At 48.0% G+C, this 21,296-nt stretch overlaps 1 protein-coding gene across 2 annotated transcripts in view; it reads right to left on the minus strand.

Annotated features, from left to right (window-relative positions):
• nphp3 (nephronophthisis 3) overlaps positions 1-21,296 on the minus strand; it is a 195,575-nt gene that overhangs the window by 95,451 nt on the left and 78,828 nt on the right. The window contains exons 1-8 of one of the 2 annotated variants that reach the window (XM_080201916.1): positions 13,587-13,726; positions 10,833-10,932; positions 9,103-9,228; positions 7,006-7,167; positions 4,855-5,019; positions 2,910-3,057; positions 1,792-1,913; positions 303-409 (exon numbers count right to left, since the gene is read on the minus strand). In XM_080201916.1, coding sequence (XP_080058042.1) covers positions 303-409; positions 1,792-1,913; positions 2,910-3,057; positions 4,855-5,019; positions 7,006-7,167; positions 9,103-9,228; positions 10,833-10,932; positions 13,587-13,714 — 1,058 coding nt within the window. In that variant the 5' untranslated portion in view covers positions 13,715-13,726. Of the gene's footprint in view, positions 1-302; positions 410-1,791; positions 1,914-2,909; positions 3,058-4,854; positions 5,020-7,005; positions 7,168-9,102; positions 9,229-10,832; positions 10,933-13,586; positions 13,727-21,296 lie in introns of those variants that run through there. The other variant, XM_080201909.1, reaches the window with a different exon arrangement.

The raw sequence follows: 21,296 nt of genomic DNA on the forward strand, positions 1-21,296 counted from the left end.
GGCAAAGTTCACCTCATGTCAGACAGAATGCTGCTGCAATTCCCAACCCAAGTGGCTCAGTCGGAAGGGAAAATATTGGAGGGGCTTTAAAGAGTCACGGTTTTCATTTAGAACTCGGCTTTGCTGGGGGGTTGGAGGAGGGAGGGAGAGAAGCAAATCGAAGATTCCAAACACAGAGCAAAACTTGAAAAATAAAATAATGGCACAAAAAGAGTTGAAAACCGATACACAGTTTGACAATGCAGAGGTGTGTCTGGCTGCTGTGATGGTGTGAGACTGTTCTCCTCTAACTGTGCTCTTACCCATCAGAAACACGCAGTCCAGCTTCTGCCAGGGGCTTTATACATTCCCCGCACAAATGCGCATTCTCAGCACTGGCATTCCCCAGCATCGATCGAGTGTACACGCCCTGGAGAAACAGAGGCAGGTTAGATTGATTGGCCGTGCTCAATTGCACTTAGTGTCGAGAGGGTTAGCAGGGTAAATACGCAGGGTGACGGGGATTGGGCCTGGGTGGGATTGTCGTCAGTGCAGACTCAATGGGCCGAATGGCCTCCCTCTGCGCTGTAGGGATTCTCTGATTCTACAATTGCATCAACAGCTTCCTGTAAACGCTGAAATAATGTTCTGTCTGTGCGGAGTTTGCACATTCTCCTCGTGTCTGCGTGGGTCTCCTCCGGATGCTCCGGTTTCCTCCTACACTCCAAAGATGTGTGGGTTAGATTGATTGGCCGCGCTAAATTTGTGTCCCAGGATGTGTAGGTTAGAGGGATTAGTTGGGTGCTGTGTGGGGATAGGACCTGGGATGAAATTGGTTTTGGTGCAGACTCGATGGGCCGAATGGCCTCCTTCTGCACTGTAGGGATTCTGTGATTCTTGATCAAAAATCCCACTGCGAACACAGAATTAATCACACTTTGTGCTAGCACAGTGGTTCTCAGTGTGTGCTCCAAGGACCACTGATAGCTCGGCACACTAAGAGATAACACCTACAACACTCACTGTTAATTAACGGTATAGATTACTGAAATTCATCCATTAGCAGCTCATGCTGCCATTTCTGGGCCATTCTCCTCGCCCTTTTCCCCTGTGTTCCTCATCCTTTCCTCATGCTTCTGAACCTCTTTATCGCTGTATCTGAAACAGCCTTGGTTAAGTTGGTAGCACACTCTGAATCACAAAGTTCTGGGTTCAAGGCCCACATCTTGGGTGCTTGAGCTCAAACATTGAGGCTGGCACCTCCAGTGCAGTACTGAGTGAGGGCTGCACTGTTGGAGGTGCTGTTTTTCGGATGCGACGTTGAACTGAGACCACCCCCCCCGCCCCCAACCTCAAACAGAGCTTAACGGTACCATTTTGAAAGAGAGCACTGGAGTTAACCTGGGTGACCTCGTCAATGTTCATCCCTCAAACAGCATTACACAAAAGGGATTGCACATTCTCCCTGTGTCTGCATGGGTTTTCTCTGGGTGCGTCTAAAGATGTGCAGATGAGGTGGATTGGCAGTGTTAAATTGCCCCTCAGTGTCCAAAGATGTGTTGGGATTGGCCATGGTAAATGTGTGGGGTTACAGAGAAAGGGCAGGGGGGAGAGGGCCTGGGTAAGATGCTTTGTCGTAGAATCGGTGCAGTCTCGATGGGCCAAATGGCCTCCTTCTGCACTGTTGGGATTCTATGATTAGAAGCAAGGGCCCAGTCTTGGTCAGTGAAAAGCGTGGCTTCCAAGTGGGTAACATTCCCAATCATTCCAGTGTCTTGAAGATGTCTCATCAGCCTGTTACAGGAGATTTACCTGCAGTATGGAAGCAATCTTAAAAAACGAGAGAGCCAGGAAGAAGTTCCAGTTGGACAGAGGAACAGAAAGACCTCGGCAGCGCCGGTACACAGTGATCAGCTCCTCACACGATGGAATTCCTGGAAAACAAAGATAGCAAACATTCCTCCATTGACACCCACTCAAATGCCTTGTTAAGGACTGGAATATACTTCATCCACGATTGTTTGATCTCCATTCTTTCCCTTACATTTTATTTTCTAGTTCTTTCTGTTCGAAGGGTTTAGAACAGGACAATCCAATCTTGAAATTAAATATAGATAGATTTGGGTGGTTAGATTCCTCATAGAATTCCCAGTGCAGAAGGAGGCCATTTGGCCCATCGAGTCTGCGCCAACTATCAGGCCCTATCCCTGTAGCTCCACATACTTATCCCACTAATCTATGCATCCTGGACACTAAGACACAATTTAGCGTGGCCAATGCATCTAACCCACACATGGAAGGAAACTAGGGCACCTGGAGGAAACCCACGCAGACACAGGGAGAATGTGCTAACTCCACACAGTCAGTGACCCAAGCTGGGAATCGAACCTGGATGTTGTGAGGCAGCAGTGTCAGAGCTGAGGACGAATGATTTCCCTCAAAGGGTGGTGACTCTGTAGAATTTACTACTCCAAAGCATGGTGGATATCAGAACATTGAGTAAATTTAAGGACAAGGTGTTTTTTAAATTTATTTATTAGTCACAAGTCAGCTTATATTAACACTGCAATGAAGTCACTATGAAAATCTCCTGGACTCTGGCACCTAGTTGGGGTACACTGAGGGAGAATTTAGCCTAGCCAATGCACCTAACCGTCACATTTTTTGGACTGTAGGAGGAAACTGGAGCATACGTGCACACACACACAGAGGATTAAACCAGGAGGAGATGGGTTGTCTCCCCTCGTTCTCCTGATGGTCAACACTTCCTGCAAATTCCTAAAACCCGGGGGGAGGTAGGAGTGGAGAAGGGCTATCCCTAGGGTCAAACACAACAAAAATAGTCCATTTACACAGCCTTTGTAACTAAATATAACTAAACCAATCAATGCTATGAAGATATAATGCTCACCACATCTATAATAACTTACCCTCCACATCCTGAAAAGCAATATTACAGTTCTGTCCTGGAAAAGGGATTCCTCTGGGCCAATAGAAGGGTGTACAGGCGTAGGCCAGGTCCGCAATAGGATTTCCAATGGTGGAGAGCTCCCAGTCTAACACAGCGAGCACTCGAGCCTGGAGTTCAAACACACAACTTGTTGTGATTAAGTAAGTCAACTAAACACAAACAGTACGCGCACATTATGTAGGTAAGCTTCACAACTAAACTGAACAAATTCTGTGATGGTCTCCCCCTCTCTTTGGGAATGTGGAAGATCTTTAATAAAAACAGAAGGAAAAGGAGGAGTGGACCATTCAGTGCTTCCAGCCTACTCCATCACTCAACAAGATCAAGGCTAATCTTCTACCTCAACTCCAATTTGCCTCACTATCCCCACATCCCTTCGTCCCCTCAGTACCCAATAACCTATCAACCTCTCTCTCTTGATCTCAATGATTCCCTGACCTCTGAGTGAAGAAATTTCTCCTCATCCCATGGCCAATCCCATTATCCTGCTGACCATTGACCTCGTGCTCCAGAACTCTCCGATCAACATCAACCTCATCAAAATCCTTAAGGATGTTATATTTAAGAATTAGATCATCTCTCACTCTGCTAAACTCAAGACAATATCAGCCACATCTACTTAATCGCTCCTCCTAGGACAATCCCCTCAGTAATCAGCCCACTAAATCTTTGTCGCACTCACTCTCGAACAAGCATGGGGGTATCACGGTGGCACAGTGGTTAGCGTTGCTGCCTCACAGTGCCAGGACCCGGGTTCAATTCCGATCTTGGGTCCCTGTCTGTGCGGAGTCTGCATGTTCTCCCCATGTCAGCATGGGTTTCCTCCCAATGCTCCGGTTTCCTCCTAGTCCAAGGACGTGCTGGTTAGATGGGTTGGCCATGCTAAATTACCCCTTAGTGTCTCAAGAAGTGTAGGTTAGGGGAATTAGTGAGGTAAATGCATGGAGTTACAGGAAGAGGGCTGGGGGAGTGGCGGGGGGGGCGGTTGCGGTAGGGGTGGTGGACCAGGGTAAGATGCCCTGTCATAGAGTCAGTGCAGATTTAACATAGAAGATGGAGAGGGAGGAGGCCATTCAGCCCTTTGAGCCTGCTCCACCATTCATCACGATCATGGCTGGTCATCCAACTCAATAGCCTAATCCTGCTTTCTCCCCATAACCCTTGATCCCATTCGTCCCCAAGTGCTATATCCAGCTGCCTCTTGAATACTTCCAATATTTTGGCACCAACTACTTCCTGTGGTAATGAATCCCACAGACTCACACTCTCTGGGTGAAGAAATGTCTCCTTATCTCTGTCTGAAATAATCTACTCTGAATCCTCAGACTGTGAGCCCTGGTTTGGGGCCGAATGGCCTTCTTCTAGTGATTCTATGATTCCCTGGAGAAGGAGACCAAAACTGCGCACAATGCTCCAGATGTGACCTCCACAGTCACCAACAGGTGGCGACTACGCTCGGAATAAAGTTTATTTATTAGTCACAAGTAAGGCTTACATTAACATTGCAATGAAGTTACTGTGAAATTCCCCTCGTCGCCACACACCGGCGCCTGTTGGGTCAATGCACCTAAGAATGTGGAAGGAAACTGGAGCACGAGGAGCAAACCCACACAGGCACGGGGGGAATGTGCAAACTCCACACAGACAGTGACCCGAGCTGGGAATCGAACCCGGGTCCCTGGCGCTGTGAGGCAGCGGTGCTAACCACCATGCCACCGTGCTGCCCATGAATTACAGATAGGATGAAGACCATGAGGTACTCCAAGTGAGGCACGATGGCTATAGTGAGCCATTCAAATCTCCATTTACTTCGGTGGGACTGGAGGATCCCACCGGATGGAGGTTGCGGCAAATTCCGGCCTGCGTTGGGCCACTCTGAACGTAGGAGCAGAGCATGGCGTTACCTCAGTGGGGTGAAATATTAGGTTTTCAATCCGGAAGTCACCGTGGACTATTGTTGCGGCCTGTTCGTTCTCTGGCAAGTTGCTGACCAACCACTCCGATAGCTCGTTCATGGCGGGGATGTCAGCGGGGGCCGCTGCCTTGTATTGTGCTGTCCACGTCAAAACCTGAGCCCGGGAAGAGAAGATGCTGTTAGCTTCCTGGGTTCCAATCAGCGCGCCATTCCCAAAAACAAAGCACAGGGTTACAGAGTGTTTCCCAAACCGTTCTCCGATCTGATCCCATTTTAAAGCTTCAAAATGAACGTGGCCCCAGACCTTAGCACAAAATAAAACAGCAATATAATTATTAACACTGGCAGAGAGTATGGACCAACATAAAAATACATCAGATAAAATAGGTGCAGTCACATAACAGCACTGAAGGTGCAACTGATGCCCTCAGTTAGTATCCCCCAAACTCCTGCACGCAGAATATATATCTTTATTCATGGAAGGGATGTGGGTGTTGTTGGTATTTACTACCCATTCCTAACTGCCCTTGAGAAGGTGGTGGTGAGCCGCCTTCTTGAACCGTGGCAGTCCATGTGGTGTAGGTACACCCACAGTTAGGGACGGAGTTCCAGGACCTTCATCCAGCGACTACGGAGGAACGGTGATATATTTCCAAGGTAGGGCGGTGAGTGGCTTGGAGGGGAACTTGCAGGCGGTGGTGTTCCCATGTATCTGCTGCCCTTGTCCTTCTGGATGGAAGTGGCTGTGGGTTTAGGTGGTGCTGTCTCAGGAGTCTTGGTGAGTTGCTGCAGGGTGTCTTGTTGGTATGTACGGCTGGCACTGCGTGTCGGTGGTGGAGGAGGAGGACGTTTGTGGATCGGGTGCCAATCAAGCAGGGCTGCTTTGTCCTGGATGGTGTTGAACCGGAGCTGCCCTCTTCCAGGCAAGGGGGGACTATTCTATCACACTCCTGATTCATGCCTTGTGGACAGATTTGGGGAGTCAGGAGGTGAGTTACTCACCGCAGAATTCCCGGTTTCTGACCTGCTTTTGTGGCCACGCTATTTATGTGGCCGGCCCAGTTGAGTTTCTGGTCAATGGTAACTCCAACGATGTTGAAATCTGTTGAAGATGATCCCATCTGCCTTGTGTTCAGTTCGCTGATCTTAGTTGGGAAAGTTGTTAGGAGTGGGAGGAGGGAAGTGGGGGGTCGGGGCTGGCCTGGCCTGGCCTGGGGGGGGCAGGAGGGGTGGTAATAGGGTCCACATTCAGTCCCACTGAGGCAGCAGGAGGTTAATCAGGAATTCAACACACAGCAACTTCTGTTGAAAAGTATTGGTGTGTAAGAACACTGAATGAGGACAGGATTAACTTGATGCTCCCGTCCCACTGACAAGCTACTGTTTGACATCAATTATTAAGAATATCTGCTTCAGCTTAGGGGTTCCGCCACTAAACCACCATAGAATCCTGACAGTGCAGAAAGAGGCCATTCGGCCCATCAAGTCTGCACTGACTCTAACCCAAGCCCTATCCCTGTAACCCTGCATATTTACTCAGTTAATCCCCCTGTAACTTACACATCCTTTAAGTTTCAGTTTCTTTATTAGTGTCACAAATAGGTTTACATTAATACCGCAAAGAAGTTACTGTGAAAATCCCCTAGTCGCCACACTTCGGCACCTGTTCGGGAGAATTTAGCATGGCCAATGCGCCTACTCAGCTCAGTCTTTCGGACTGTAGGAGGAAACTGGAGGAAACCCACGCAGACACGGGGAGAACATGCAGACTCCTCACAGATAGTGAACCCAGCCGGGAATCGAACCTGGGTCCCTGGCGCCGTGAGGCAGCAGTGCTAACCCACTGTGGGAGAAAACCGGAACACCCGGAGGAAAGAATCACCAAAGGAAACAGGAAAGGAAAATACCAATGAGGCAGCAACTGGTCGATGGAGTTTTCATTCCACACTCACACTGGTTCCATGTGGCATGAAATCTGTTGTGTGTTATACACAGTGTTAAGGCCAGCTTTGCTTTTTTATTAAAGAAGGTCTAGGCGCGTATTATATTTTGGGGGTATCTTATATTTTGAAAATTACGGTAGCTCATTAGAAATGTGGGAGTTTTCAAGACAAAAGATGTTTTCAATTGGAAGACCCACCTGCCTCTTGGAGTAACCGTGTTCTTTGCCGTAATCCTGCAGTCCCAGGGCCTTCCAGTCAATAGAGTGAAGTCGGGCAAATGTTACTATCATGGCAAAGTACAGGGCTGTGCGTTCTGTCCGGCTCACACCTGGAAGGGTCAAATCCCGAAATATCCGTCCCTGGATCACAGACGCACAACAGTAAACAAAAACAAGTTTCTTACACAGAGGGTGGTGGGTGCCTGGAACTCGCTGCCAGGGGAGGTAGTGGAAGCGGATACGGTAGTGACTTTTAAGGGGCATCTGGACAGATGCATGAATAGGATGGGAATAGAGGGATATGATCCCTGGAAGAGTAGGGGATTTTAGTTCAGATGGGCAGCCTTGGAGGGCCTGTTCCTGTGCTGTAATTTTCTTTGCTCTCTGTTAACACTGCAAATGAAGTTACTGTGAAAATCCCCTAGTCACCACACTCTGGCACCTGTTTGGGGACAATGAGGGAGAATTTAGCATGGCCAATGCACCTAACCAGCACGTCTTTCAGACTGTGGGAGGAGACCGGAGCACCCAAAGGAAACCCACGCAGACATGGGGGAGAATGCGCAGACTCAGCACAGACAGTGACCCAAGCCGGGAATCGAACACAGCCAGCAGTGCTAACACTGTGCCATCATGTCGCCCTATTAGTGTGAAAATCACAATTCGATGGCCATGTGATTTCATTACACTGGGCAGCTTTATTGGCCCATAACTTTATTTCAAAACGGAGAGATGCACGCTGACTGATAAAAATAGACTATCCTTCTTCCTATAACCTGGGAATGTTCATTTCCTGGACACGACAAGGAAATGGGGCCATTGTATCAAGTTTCCAGTGCATTCCCAGGGCTTCCCTTAATACAATCATGGAATCCCTACAGTGGAAAAGAGGCCATTCGGCCCAGCAAGTCTGCACTGACTCATTACAGGGTATCTTACACAAGCCCTTTCCCCCCACCCTATGGCTAATTGCTCTAACCTACATATCTTGGGACACCAAGGAGCCATTTAGCATGGCCAATCCACCTAACCAGCACGTCTTTTGGGCTGTGGAGCACCCAGAGGAAACCCATGCAGATACGGGGAGAATGTGCAAACTCCAGACAGACAGTGGCCCAAGCCGGGAATCGAACCCAGATCCCTGGCCCTGTGAGGCAGCAGTGTTAACCACTGTGCCACCGTGCCACCTGAATGGAAGTACCTGAGACAGTGTGAGCATTTTAATGCAGGAGATAGGATACTTCCCCCCACCTCCCATCTCACGTTCCTTTAATTTCGCCCTTTGGGACACCCAGATGGATGCACACCCTAGTAGGAGTTATTTTCTGATACTTTGTCTGTTCCCATGACAACCTTCAAAGTCTCAACGCGGACATCCTTCATCCCTGATCACTGGAAACTCTACAATCCCAGCACAAGGTCCTTGCGGCAAGCAATCCAGCCCATGAATATATCCAGGTTATGCCAACCAGGGTGTCATAGAGTGATAGAATAGTACAGGACAGAGGGAGGCCATGCGGCCCATCATCCTGCACAGTCTCTTTCAAACAGCAATCCCATGAGTCACACTCTCCTGAGTCACACAAAACATCATCGCCATCAGCGGAACTGGAACTGGAGCAGCACGGTGGCACAGCGGTTAGCTGTTGTCCCAGGGGTCTGGGTTCCATCCTGGCCTCGGGTCACTGTCTGTGTGGAGACTGCACATTCTCCCCGTGTCTGCGTGGGTTTCCTCTGGGTGCTCCAGTTTCCTCCCACAGTCTGAAAATGTGCGGGTTAGGTTGATTGGCCAGTTCAACTCTGGTGTCAGGGGATTAATAGGGTAAGTGCACGGGGTTATGGGGATAGGGTCTGGGTGGGATTGTGGTCGGCGCAGACTCGATGGGCTGAATGGCCTCCTTCTGCATTGGAAAATTCTATGATCCAGTCAGCGGCCAATGATGAGCCATCTCCACCACCAGAAAACCTGCTGCGGAGAGACTGGAAAATCCAACTTATAGGTTATCTAAACAACTTGATATTGTGCAAAGAATTCCTCTGGACACATACAACGTGCGCCTGTCCTGCATACCCTACCTGTACATGCTCCATCACATAGAAGTCAGTGCCAATAATGGAACAGTCATCAACGAACAGCAAAGGCTTGGGTACAGGAAATCCCACCTCATGTAACGCCTTTTGCACTCGATATTCCCTAGCCACCTAAAAGGAAAGGACAGAGGTTTCAGACTTTCTCCCTGATTCACATCCGTTACTGATGGAACTTTTTTTTTTGTATTTGTCCTTGGGGTACAGGCACCCACACATGAACAATGTTGCTCCCTCCATTAACATCACAAAAGAAAAGAGATTATCAGATTTTTGCCAGGTTCCTGGGAGCTTGCTGTGTGTGACTTGACTGTGGTGTTTCCTACATTGGGACAGCACGGTGGCACAGTGGTTAACACTGTTGCCTCACAGCACCAGGGACCCAGGTTCGCTTCCGGCCTCTGGCAACTGCTTGAAGTCTGCACATTCTCCCTGTGTCTGTGTGAGTTTCCTCCGGGTGTTCCGGTTTCCTCCCACACTCCAAAGATGTGCAAGTTAGGTGGATTGGCCAAGTTAAATTGCCCCTTAATATTCAAGATGTCAAGGGTAGGTGGATTGGCCATGATAAATTGCCCCTTAGTGTCCAAAAATGTGAAGGGTAGGTGGATTAGCCATTCAAAATGTGCGGGGGGCTCTTTCAGCAAATTGGTGCAGATTCAATGGGCTGAATGGCCTCTTCCTGCCCTGCAGGGATTCTATGATTGAAACAATGGCTTCACCTCAAAAATACTTCATAGGCTGTCAAAAGCTGGGGGGTGTCTGGTGGTGGTGAAAGGTGGCTATATAAATGCAAGCATTCCTTTTCAGAATAGCTCGCCAAGTAAGGGGAAATGTGAAGTACTCTTGAAGTATAGAGACTGTTGAAATGTAAGTGACAGCCAACATATGCACAGCAAGCTCTCACGCACAGCGATGTTTTAATGGGCAGATAGTTCTCTTATAAAGTGGTATTGACTGAGGGGTAAGTGTTGGACTTTGAATACTTTGGAGGCTTGTTCATGTGACTTCTGATCACATGACACATGCAAATCCTTTTATAATAAGAGGGAGACCAGAACTGCCCAAATGACCCCCAAGTCTGACCTAAAGAAAATTCAATATTAACTCATCATAAATTCTCAGCTTTTTCAATTGTCTCCTTATAGAAATGAACACCAGTATTTATTATAATAGTGCATCAGCTCAGCATTTCCACTCGAACTTTAAGCAGGGCTTGAACCCAGAATGCTCTGACTCTGAAAGTGCTACCAACTGAGCAATGGCTCGTGAGTAAGGGAACATTGATGCTGGATAACGGTGTGCCACACTCCTTGGCACTGGTGTACCAACATGTTCTGCCTCCCTCTGCTTGATTTCGTTGAGTGCCTTCACTTGTATTTTTTAAATACTTAAAACCACTAGTTTAGTAACCTATGTCAAGGTTGAGATGGTTGGATGCCCCCATTATCAGTAGTTTTGCCAACCATCAGTGGTCTGACAGCAAGTCTCTCTTGCGCTAATCAGAGGCCAGTGCCCCTCCACCAGATTCCCTTCATTTACAAACCCTCTTCCACTCCTAAGAGTGCTTCAGTCAGAATCCAGAGTGCCAGTAACTCTGACACTCCCATATTTATGTATAGGTGAGTGTCCCTGACTGGCAATTATAGTCTCAACTGGGGAGTTCATACTCCAAGAAGCCAGCCTGATGGGTCTTGCTGAAGTCTCTACAGTTACCGTACCTGATGCGCTCCTTTCAGGAGTGTCCCAGGGGGTCTCTTTCTCAGTACGTACTCTTTGCTTCCTTTCTGCATATGGAATGTTGGGTTGGACTGTCCCCATCTACAACAAAATATAAGAAAATCTTACAAAAACGTTACTACATCAGACTGGAGATGGGTTTTTTAAAGTACAAAGATTTTGGGACCGACATGTTTTTTACAAGAATAAAATTTTCCCCACATCTTCTCCAAATAACTTCAAGAAGGTGGAAGAGCTTGTTGTGGAAAGACTGTTGTAGTGTAAGCAAATCTATCGGAATATCCATTGTACCATTTCAATAAACCATTTATTTAAAGAAAGATATACATTTACATAAGAGATGTTTTCCAAAGCATTTTACAGCCAATTACGTCTTTTCTGAAGTGTAGGTTCTGTTGTAGGAAGCACCACAGCCAATTTGTGCACAGCAAGTTCCCATAAGCAATATAAGGATCACTTGGAGCACAGTGGGAAGTGTCCTGCCTCTGAGTCAGAAGCTCTGGGCTCAAGTCCCACTTAAGGAGTTGATGGCCTAGGAACCTGTGTTCATAATGCAACCAAACAGGTTGAGTGTCAGCCTGTAAATTCTTCCAACATTTGCCAGGGGCAGGTAATAAGAGTGGGAGAGATTCTCAACAGCCATGTGATGGAACGAAAACTTAAACCTCCACCATCATCCATAGCTCCAACTATAACATGCACAAAGAAAGTGTATGTTGCCACAACAACTCTGACTCCTGGGTGGTTGGCTGGATGGTTTGTGTAGATCAGACTGGTGCCCTTTTCCTGCTAGGGTGGATTTGGGACCTGTCCCCACAGTGGAGATAGTGGTTGTATGGTTGGGACCTGTCCCCACAGTGGAGGTGGTGGTTGTGTGGTTGGGACCTGTCCCCACGGTGGAGATAGTGGTTGTGTGGTTGGGACCTGTCCCCACGGTGGAGATGGTGGTAGTGTGGTTGGGACCTGTCCCCACGGTGGAGATGGTGGTAGTGTGGTTGGGACCTGTCCCCACAGTGGAGATGGTGGGTGTGTGGTTAGGAGCTGTCCCCATGGTGGAGATGGCAATGCTGTGGCCAGGACCTGTTCCCATGGTGGAGATGGTGGTTGTATGGTTGGGACCTGTCCCCACGGTGGAGATAGTGATTGAATGGTTGGGACCTGTCCCCACGGTGGAGATGGTGGTTGTGTGGTTGGAACCTGTCCCTACGGTGCAGATAGTGATGCTGTGGCTGGGACCTGTCCCCACAGTGTAGATGGTGGTTGTGTGGTTGGAACATGCCTTTGGGAAAAGGATTGAAGAGGAATATTACACATGGCGAAGGCAGAATGGCCTCTCACACACAATGGATTGTGTCAAACTTGCTAAAGGGAAATTGAAAGGTGAATTAATACATCAAATCAATGCGGAGTAATAAGGAAAGCTCTGAATTATATGGTCAAATTATGGTTCATTTTGTCTAATAATACTCCTAGAAAATGCCTTGGCATATTATACCACCTTAAAGGTGCTATATAACTGCAAGTTGTTATTGTACTGTTAAATATCCCATCAATCCTCCACATTCTTGTCATTTCGATTTGTGAGTCAAAGCACAATGTGTGGATGATACTAAAATGACAGATGTATTATCTGTGGCACGGTGGCACAGCACCAGGGACCCAGGTTCAATTCCCAGCCTTGGGTCACTGTCAGTGCTGAGTTTGCACATTCTCCCCGTGTCTGCGTCAATTTCCTCCGAGTGCTCCAGTTTCCTCCCACAGTCTGAAAGATGTGTGGGTTAGGGGCATTGGCTGTGCTAAATTCTCCCTCAGTGCACCCGAACAGGCACCAGAGTGTGGCAACTCAGGGTTTTTCACAGTAACTTCATTGCGGTGTAAACGTAAGCCTTACTTGTAACACTAATGATAAATAAATACTCAGGACTACAACAAAATACAGCATTAAAACACCAGGCAGGGTAGGTATTGGCAACTGAACTTCACAAGAGATAAATGTGAGGTGGTACATTGTTGGTGGCTAGAATAAGGAGATCATATAACTCATTGGGAAATAACTCTAAAATGGGTAAAGGAACCAGTACAGATACTCAAATCACTATAAGTAGGGTTAGTGGTTATTATATAATAAAGCCATAAATTAAAAAACAAATTAAATACTAGTGTTCATTTCTATAAGGAGATAATTGAAAAAACTGAGAATTTATGATGAGTTAATATTGAATTTTCTTTAGGTCAGACTTGGGGGTCATTGGGGCAGTTCTGGTCTCCCTCTTATAAAAGGATTTGCATGTGTCATGTGATCAGAAGTCACATGATCAAGCCTCCAAAGTATCTTCCTGGGAGATCATGTTTATTTTCAACAATAAGCTCAAAAGCGATGCTTTGTTGGAAATATAAATCAGGGCGAATCTCAAGTCAGGAAATAACAATCACACTTAAGATTTCACTAAACTGAAAAAGTGGGCCTCCGACTTTTGAAATACTTAGCCTCTGTGGGGTGCGGGAGTTTACTGAATGTTAACACTTTCTGTCTTATCCCAAGCCGCATTTTGATGCTTTGGGGTTTGTCTGAGACAACTCGGGGGACATAGCTGGGGAAGAACTCTCAGAATTCACAGACCCTGGGACCTTGAGCACACAAAGACTTCATCTGCAGACTTCATCTCAAATTAACATTCAGCTCCAAAGGAGCCTCCACTTTTTGCCCGACCTCTGAATATAATGAGTGTCATTACCTGTACTGCCTGACGATGAAGGCTTCCTGCGGGTCTTGTGGAAAGCCTGGGATCCGTGTGGACAGAACTCTCTCCACTGCCTCTTCATCAAAGGTGTGATTGTCCCGGACTGGAGTGGTGTCAGCCATGGTGTAGCGAGAGAGGACAGACCCCTCTTCTCATACAGATCCACTAGAGGGAACCGTAAGGCAGACTGCAAAGAAAGCCTTCACATCTTTAGACAGAGTTCAGAACTTGGAAACTGCGTTGTTTCTGCCAAGAATATTGCAACTAGTTTGCTCTCAAAGGGGTCTGCATGAAAAATTATGTTTTAACCATGCAAATTAAGAAGTCTCACAACACCAGGTTAAAGTCATAGAATCCCTACAGTGCAGAAGGAGGCCATTTGGCCCATCGAGTCTGCTCCAACCACAATCCCACCCAGGTCCTATCCCCATAACCCTATGCAATTACCCTAGCTAGTTCCCCTGACACTAAGGGGCAATTTAGCACAGCCAATCCACCCAACCCACACATTTTTGGACTATGGGAGGAAGCCAGAGCACCTGGAGGGAACCCGCACAGACACAGGGAGAACATGGAAACTCCACACACACAGTGACCCAAGCAGGAATTTAACCCAGGGCCCTGACCTTGTGAGGCAGCAGGGCTAACCACTATGCCACCATGCTGCCCCAAGTCCAACAAGGGGTTTATTTGGAACCACGAGTTTTTGGAGCACTGCTCCTTCGTCAGGTGAGTGGTTGAACTCTCCATTCACCGGATGAAGGAGCAGTGCTCTGAAAGAACATAAGAACGTAAGAAATAGGAGCAGGAGTAGGCCATCTAGCCCTTTGAGCCTGCCCCGCCATTCAGTAAGATCATGGCTGATCTGTCGTGGCTCATTTCCACATTCCCGCCCTCTCCCCATAACCCTTAATCCCCTCTCTTATCAAAAACCCATCAACCCGCGTCTTAAAAATATTTAGCAAGGTAGCCTCCACCACTTCAACGGGCAGAGAATTCCAGAGATTCACCACCCTTTGAGTGAAGAAGTTCCTCCTCAACTCCGTTCTAAACTGCCCCCCCCCCTTTATCTTGATGCTGTGCCCCCTAGTCCTACTATCCTTTCTGAGCGGGAAGAGTCTCTCCACCTCTATCCTATCCATCCCATTCATCATCTTATACGTCTCAATGAGATCTCCCCTCATTCTTCTAAACTCTAACGAGTACAAGCCTAGTTTATTCAGCCTCTCCTCATAGCTCAACCCCCTCAACTCCGGCATCAGCCTAGTAAACCTCCTCTGCACTCCCTCCAAGGCCAAAATATCCTTGCGTAAGTATGGCGCCCAAAACTGCACACAGTACTCCAGCTGCGGCCTCACCAATGCCCTATACAGCTGCAGCAAGACCTCCCTACTTTTATATTCAATCCCCCTCGCTATGAAGGCCAGCATCCCATTCGCCTTCCTGACCACCTGCTGCACCTGCAAGCTGGGTTTTTGCGACTCATGCACAAGGACCCCAAGGTCCCTCTGCACCGTCGCCTGCTGCAGTTTTTCGCCACGTAAGTAATAATCCTTCCTACCATTATTCCTACCAAAGTGGACCACCTCGCACTTGCCAACATTAAATTCCATTTGCCATTTCCTGGCCCATTCGCCCAGACTATCTAGATCCTTCAGTAGACTCTCCACACCCTCCGCACAATTTGCCGTTCCACCAATCTTGGTGTCATCAGCAAATTTCGACACCCTACACTCGGTTCCCTCCTCCAGATCATCTATATAAATGGTAAATAGCTGAGGCCCCAGCACCGACCCCTGGGGCACTCCACTAGTCACCATCCGCCAATCTGAATAGCACCCGTTGACCCCCACTCTCTGCCTCCTATTTGACAACCAATCCTCTATCCACACTAACACCCTGCCCCCAACTCCATGTCCCCTGACCTTCTGCAATAACCTCTTGTGAGGTACCTCCTCTATCCACCGCCCTAGACACACCCTCATAGAACTCCAGTAAATTTGTCAGACACGACTTCCCTTTAACGAAACCGTGCTGCGTCTGCTCTATCAAGCAATTCCTCTCAAGATGCCTCGCTATTTCTTCCTTGATGACGGATTCTAACATTTTACCTACAACAGACGTTAAACTCATCTGCCTATAATTCCCTGCCTTTTGCCTGGCACCCTTCTTAAACAACGGCGTAACATTAGCCGCTTTCCAATCTTCCGGCACTTCCCCGGAATCCAGCGACGTCTGGAAAATAACCACCAAGGCATCCACTATCACCTCCGCCATTTCTTTCAGAACCCTCGGATGCATTCCATCCGGTCCTGGCGACTTGTCCACAATCAGCCCCTCCAGCCTGTCGAGCACCGCCTCTCTCGTAACAGTAATGTCATTAAGACCCTCCAGTCCTACCACCTTTCCATCTCTAACACCCGGCAAATTATTCACGTCCTCCTCCGTGAAGACAGAAACAAAAAAGTTATTCAGGACCTCAGCCATATCCCCATCCCCTACCACTAAGTCCCCCCTCTCATCCTCTAAGGGACCAACGTTCACCCTAGCCAGCCTCTTCCTTTTTATATATTTATAAAAACTCTTGCTATCCTTTTTTATATTAAGCGCTAGCCCAGCTTCATAGTTTCTCCTACCCTTCTTTATCAACTTCTTTGTCAATCTTTGTTGACATTTAAACCTCTCCCAATCCTCTTCTCGCCCACTACTCTTAGCTACTCTAAACGCCTCTGCTTTTAATTTAACACTTTCCTTCACCTCCTTCGTTATCCACGGCTTATTACCTCTCCTCTACTGTCCTTTTTGACCATCGGAATAAATTTCCGCTGAGCACCAAGAAAGATCTCCTTAAAGATTCTCCCCCACTGCTCCTCAGTAGACCTACCTTCCAACGCGCTCCCCCAGTCCACATTCGCCAATTCTTCTCTCATCCTACCGTACTCCCCTCTGTTCAAACAAAGGACGCGCGTCCGGGAACCCACTTTCTCCTCCTCCATCTGCACCAGAAACTCCACCATACAATGATCACTCTCCCCAAGAGGATCCTTCACCGCAAGGTCCCTAATTCTACCCACCTCATTACATAACACCAGATCCAAGATAGCTCGCTCCCTCGTCGGCTCCAACACACACTGTTCCAGGAAACTATCCCAGCAGCATTCCAAGAACACCTCCTCGAGCCCACCGCGTCCAACATGGGTCAACCAATCAATACGTAGATTGAAATTCCCCATAACTACGGCCGTCCCATTCCTGCACGCCGCACTTGTTTGCGCGTTAACAGCCCGCCCCACCTCCAGATTATTCGGGGGCCTATAGATGACACCCACCAACGTCTTCCTCCCTTTGCTGTTCCAAATCTCTACCACAACGATTCCGCATTCTGCTCCTTGGCTCCAATATCATCCCTTGCTACCACCCTGATGCTATCCTTAATCAGCAGAGCTACGCCCCCCCCCTTTTCCCTCCCACCTATCCTTCCTAAACACTTGATAGCCCTGTACATTCAGTTCCCAGTCCCTGTCACCCTGCAGTCATGTCTCTGTAATGGCCACCAGATCATATCCATTTGTGCCGATCTGTGCCACCAGCTCATCCACTTTATTCCGAATGCTTCGTGCATTCAGATAAAGTGCCTTCATCCCAGCCTTCACCTGGACCCTATTTGCCGTAACACCACCAACCATACTCACGCCCCCTACTCCCTCTATTATTGGGACATCCTCGGCCTCTCCCCTTACCTGTACCCTCTCCTCAACTTTAGACCCCGTAATGTCACCTACCCTCGCACCCTCCCCCCCCCTAATTAGTTTAAAGCCCTGTCTACAGTCCTCTTTACTCTATTCGCCAGCACTCTGGTCCCAGCACGGTTCAGACCAACCCCATCCCGCCCGAACAGGTCCCACCTACCCCAATACTGATGCCAATGTCCCATAAATTCAAACCCATTCCTCCCACACCAATCCCTGAGCCACCCATTCACTTCCTTAATCCTATCAACCTTACGCCCGTCTGCACTCGGTTCAGGCAGTAGCCCAGAGATAACCACCTTGTCGGTTCTACTCTTTAATTCCATTCCCAGCTTCTCATACTCCCTCCCCAGATCCTCAGTTCGCATTTTGCCTACGTCGTTGGCACCCACATGTACCACAACGACCGGATTCTCACCCTCCCACTCCAGGTTCCTCTGCAGCCCAGATGCGACATCCCGGACCCAAGCACCAGGCAGACAACACACCCTTCTGTGCACTTTGTCATTGTGACAAAGGACAGTGTCAATACCCTTCACCCCACTATCCCCAATTACAACTACGTTCCTTTTCACCTTCTCCTTGCCTATGTCCTGCTGCATCACTGTACTGCGTGCAGTTTGCTCACCGACCTCACCTCCCTCGTCCTCGTCCACACTGGAAGCAAGAACCTCAAACCTGTTATGCAGATTGAGAGGCTGAGGCCTCCGCTCCCCACCCTCCTTCCTCCTCTCCCCACCCCCCTTCCTCCTCTCAGCAGCCCCCTCTTGTTCCTGACCCTTAGAGTTAGCCAGTCTAGAGGGGGTGGATGTCACTTGCTCCCCATTGACAATGTCACCCTCCCTCCCCTTGATGAGCCTCAGTGTCTGTAGCTCAGAGGCCAGCTCATCTACCTTGAGCTGGAGCTCCTCCAGCAACCTGCACTTACTGCAGACATGGTCACTGGGAAGGACCCTGGGGTCCACCAGCTCCCACATCATACAGAAACAACACATCACATGCCCCTCCGTTATTCACTGTAGTAGTTTTGAAAATTTCCACACGCACTTACCTGGCCTTTTTTCTCCCCGGCCCTTTTGATCCTAAGCCCTAGTAGCTCACTCTGCTTCCCCCTCACTCCGCTGCCTGCTCCAACGCTGCCCGCTGTCTATACCAGGCCTCTTTTTAAACCTGGCGCTGATTTAAAGCTTGCTGGTCCACAACTCCCTTCTAACCACTCCCTCAGAATTCTTAAAGAGGTAAATACAAAAATCCCACAAAAATGCTTTTAAATGATTTAAACAGTTCTACAAGGAACAAAGTGCTTTAAACTTATTTAAACAGGTTTTTAACAGGTAAATTCTTATCTCTCTCTCTGCTCCTTCACTCCTCTGCTCCAGCAAACAATGGAAGGCTTCACCGTGTGCTCGTGGTTCCAAATAAACCTGTTGGACTTTAACCTGGTGTTGTGAGACTTTTTACTGCACCCACCCCAGTCCAACGCCAGCATCTCCACATCGTAACAATGGACAGACAATGTAAAAGACAGAAGTGGATCCAGGCTGTCAGAATGCATTTCTACAAATACTGACCAGGATACTGTGTATTTCTGACATGTTCTGTTTCATTTTGATGGTCCAGGGTTTGTAGTTTTCTTATTGTTCAGGAAATCTATTTACACATGATGCAATGTAACAACAATTTGCATTTACGTAGTGTCCCAGTCTGTTCCATTACATTAAATGTGCTACATAAGTTGGTAGTTGGCTGGTTGATCCAGCCTTACAAAAACTGTGGCTACAAGAGCTTGTCAGAGGCTGGGAATCCTGAGGCAAGTAACTCACCTCCTGACTCCCCAAACCCTATCCACCATTGACAAGGCACAAGGCAGGAGTGTGATGGAATCCTCTCCACTTGCCTGCATGAGTGCAGCTCCAACAACACTCAAGAAATTTGACACCATCCAGGACAAAGCAGCCTGCTTGATTAGCACCCCTTCCACAAACGTTCAGTCCCTCTATCAACAAAGATTGGTGGCAACCATATGTACTATCTCCAAGATGGACTGCAGGAACTCACGGACGTTCCTTAGGCAGCATGCTCTAAACCCAAGACCACTATTTTATACAAGGACAAGGGCTGCAGACACACAGGAATACCATCACCTGGAAGTTCCCCTCCAAGTCACTCACCATCCTGACTTGGAAATATATTGCCATTCCTTCACTATTGCTGGGTCAAAGACTTGGAACTCCCTCCCTAACAGCACTGTGGGTGCACCTACACTTCACGGAGTGCAGTGTTTCAAGAAGGCAGCTGATCATCACCTTCTTCGGGGCAAGTAGGGGTGGATAATAAATGCTGGCTTAGCCAGGAACAGCCAAATCCTACCAATTAATTAAAAATAAAACATCTCAAGATGCTCCACAGGGACTTTACAAAGCAACATCTGACACTGAGGCACGTGAGGAGTTATTAGAATAGATTTTCAAAAGCTGGGTCAGAGAGGTAAGTTGTTAAGGAGTGTCTTAAAGGAGGAAAGCGAGGTAGAGAGGAGTAGGGAGAGAATTCCAGAGCTTGGTACTTTGACAGCTGAAACTTGACATCTGATGGTGCTGTTATCAAAATCAAGACAGCAGAATTAGAGGAGTACGGAGGCTTGTGGAATTTGCAGGGGATTATAGAGAGGAGGGAATGGGCCAAATGGCCTCCTGTGCTGTAACAATTTGTGATTCTGAAGTTGCTGGGATGGAGCGGCCAGGAGATGAAATGTTTGATTGCTGCAGACCTGCAGGCTTGAGGTCATCATGGGGAGTAGGGTTACCAACTGCAATTAAATGTATTAATTGAATGTATTCAAGAGGTGGCTAGATGTAGCACTTGGGGCAAATGGGATCAAAGATTATGGGGAAAAGGCAGGGTGAGGCTATTGAGTTGGACAGGCTCGAAGGGCCAAATGGCCTCTTCCTGCTTCTATCTTCAATGTTTCTATGTATTCTTGGGGGTTTCATCATAAGCCTCATCTCCACACTCTGAATCATAGAATCCCAACAGTGCTAAAAGAGGCCCTTTAATCCATCGAAACTACACCAATCACAATCCATCCAGGCCCCATCCCTGTAACCCCACATATTTACCCTGCTAATCCTACTGACACTAAGGGGCAATTTAATAAGAACATAAGAAATAGGAGCAGGAGTAGGCCATCTAGCCCTTCGAGCCTGCCCAGCCATTCAATAAGATCATGGCTGATCTGAAGTGGATCAGTTCCACTTTCCCGCTTTCTCCCCATAACCCTTAATTCCCCTGTCTATCAAAAACCTATCTACCCGTGACTTAAGTATATTTAGCGAGGTAGCCTCCACCACTTCAACGGGCAGAGAATTCCAGAGATTCACCACCCTTTGAGTGAAGAAATTCCTCCTCAACTCTGATCTAAACTGTCCCCCTCTTATCTTGAGGCTGTGCCCTCTAGTCCTGCTATCCTTTCTAAGCAGGAAGAATCTCTCTACCTCTACCCTATCCATCCCCTTCATTATCTTATACGTCTCTATAAGATCCCCCCCAACCTTCTAAACTCCAAAAAGTACAGACCTAGCCTATTTAGACTCTCTTCATAGTCCAACCCCCTCATCTCTGGTATCAGCCTAGTGAACCTCCTCTGCACTCCCTCCAAGGCCAATATATCCTTCCGCAAATGCGGCGACCAAAACTGCACACAGTACTCCAGCTGCAGCCTCACCAGTACCCTGTACAGTTGCAGCAAGACCTCCCTACTTTTATATTCTATCCCCCTCGCTATAAAGGCCAACATTCCATTCGCCTTCTTGATCACCAATTTAGCATGTCAATTTAGCATGGCCAATCCACCTAACCTCCACATCTTTAGACTGTGGAGCAAATCCTGAGCACCCAGAGGAAACCCACGCAGACATGGGTCCCTGGCACTGTGAGGGTAGTAAGAAGTCTCACAACA

This window comes from Carcharhinus amblyrhynchos, chromosome 2 (genome assembly GCF_965287045.1).
Source record: "Carcharhinus amblyrhynchos chromosome 2, sCarAmb.v2.hapA, whole genome shotgun sequence".
Classification (NCBI taxonomy): Eukaryota; Metazoa; Chordata; class Chondrichthyes; order Carcharhiniformes; family Carcharhinidae; genus Carcharhinus; species Carcharhinus amblyrhynchos.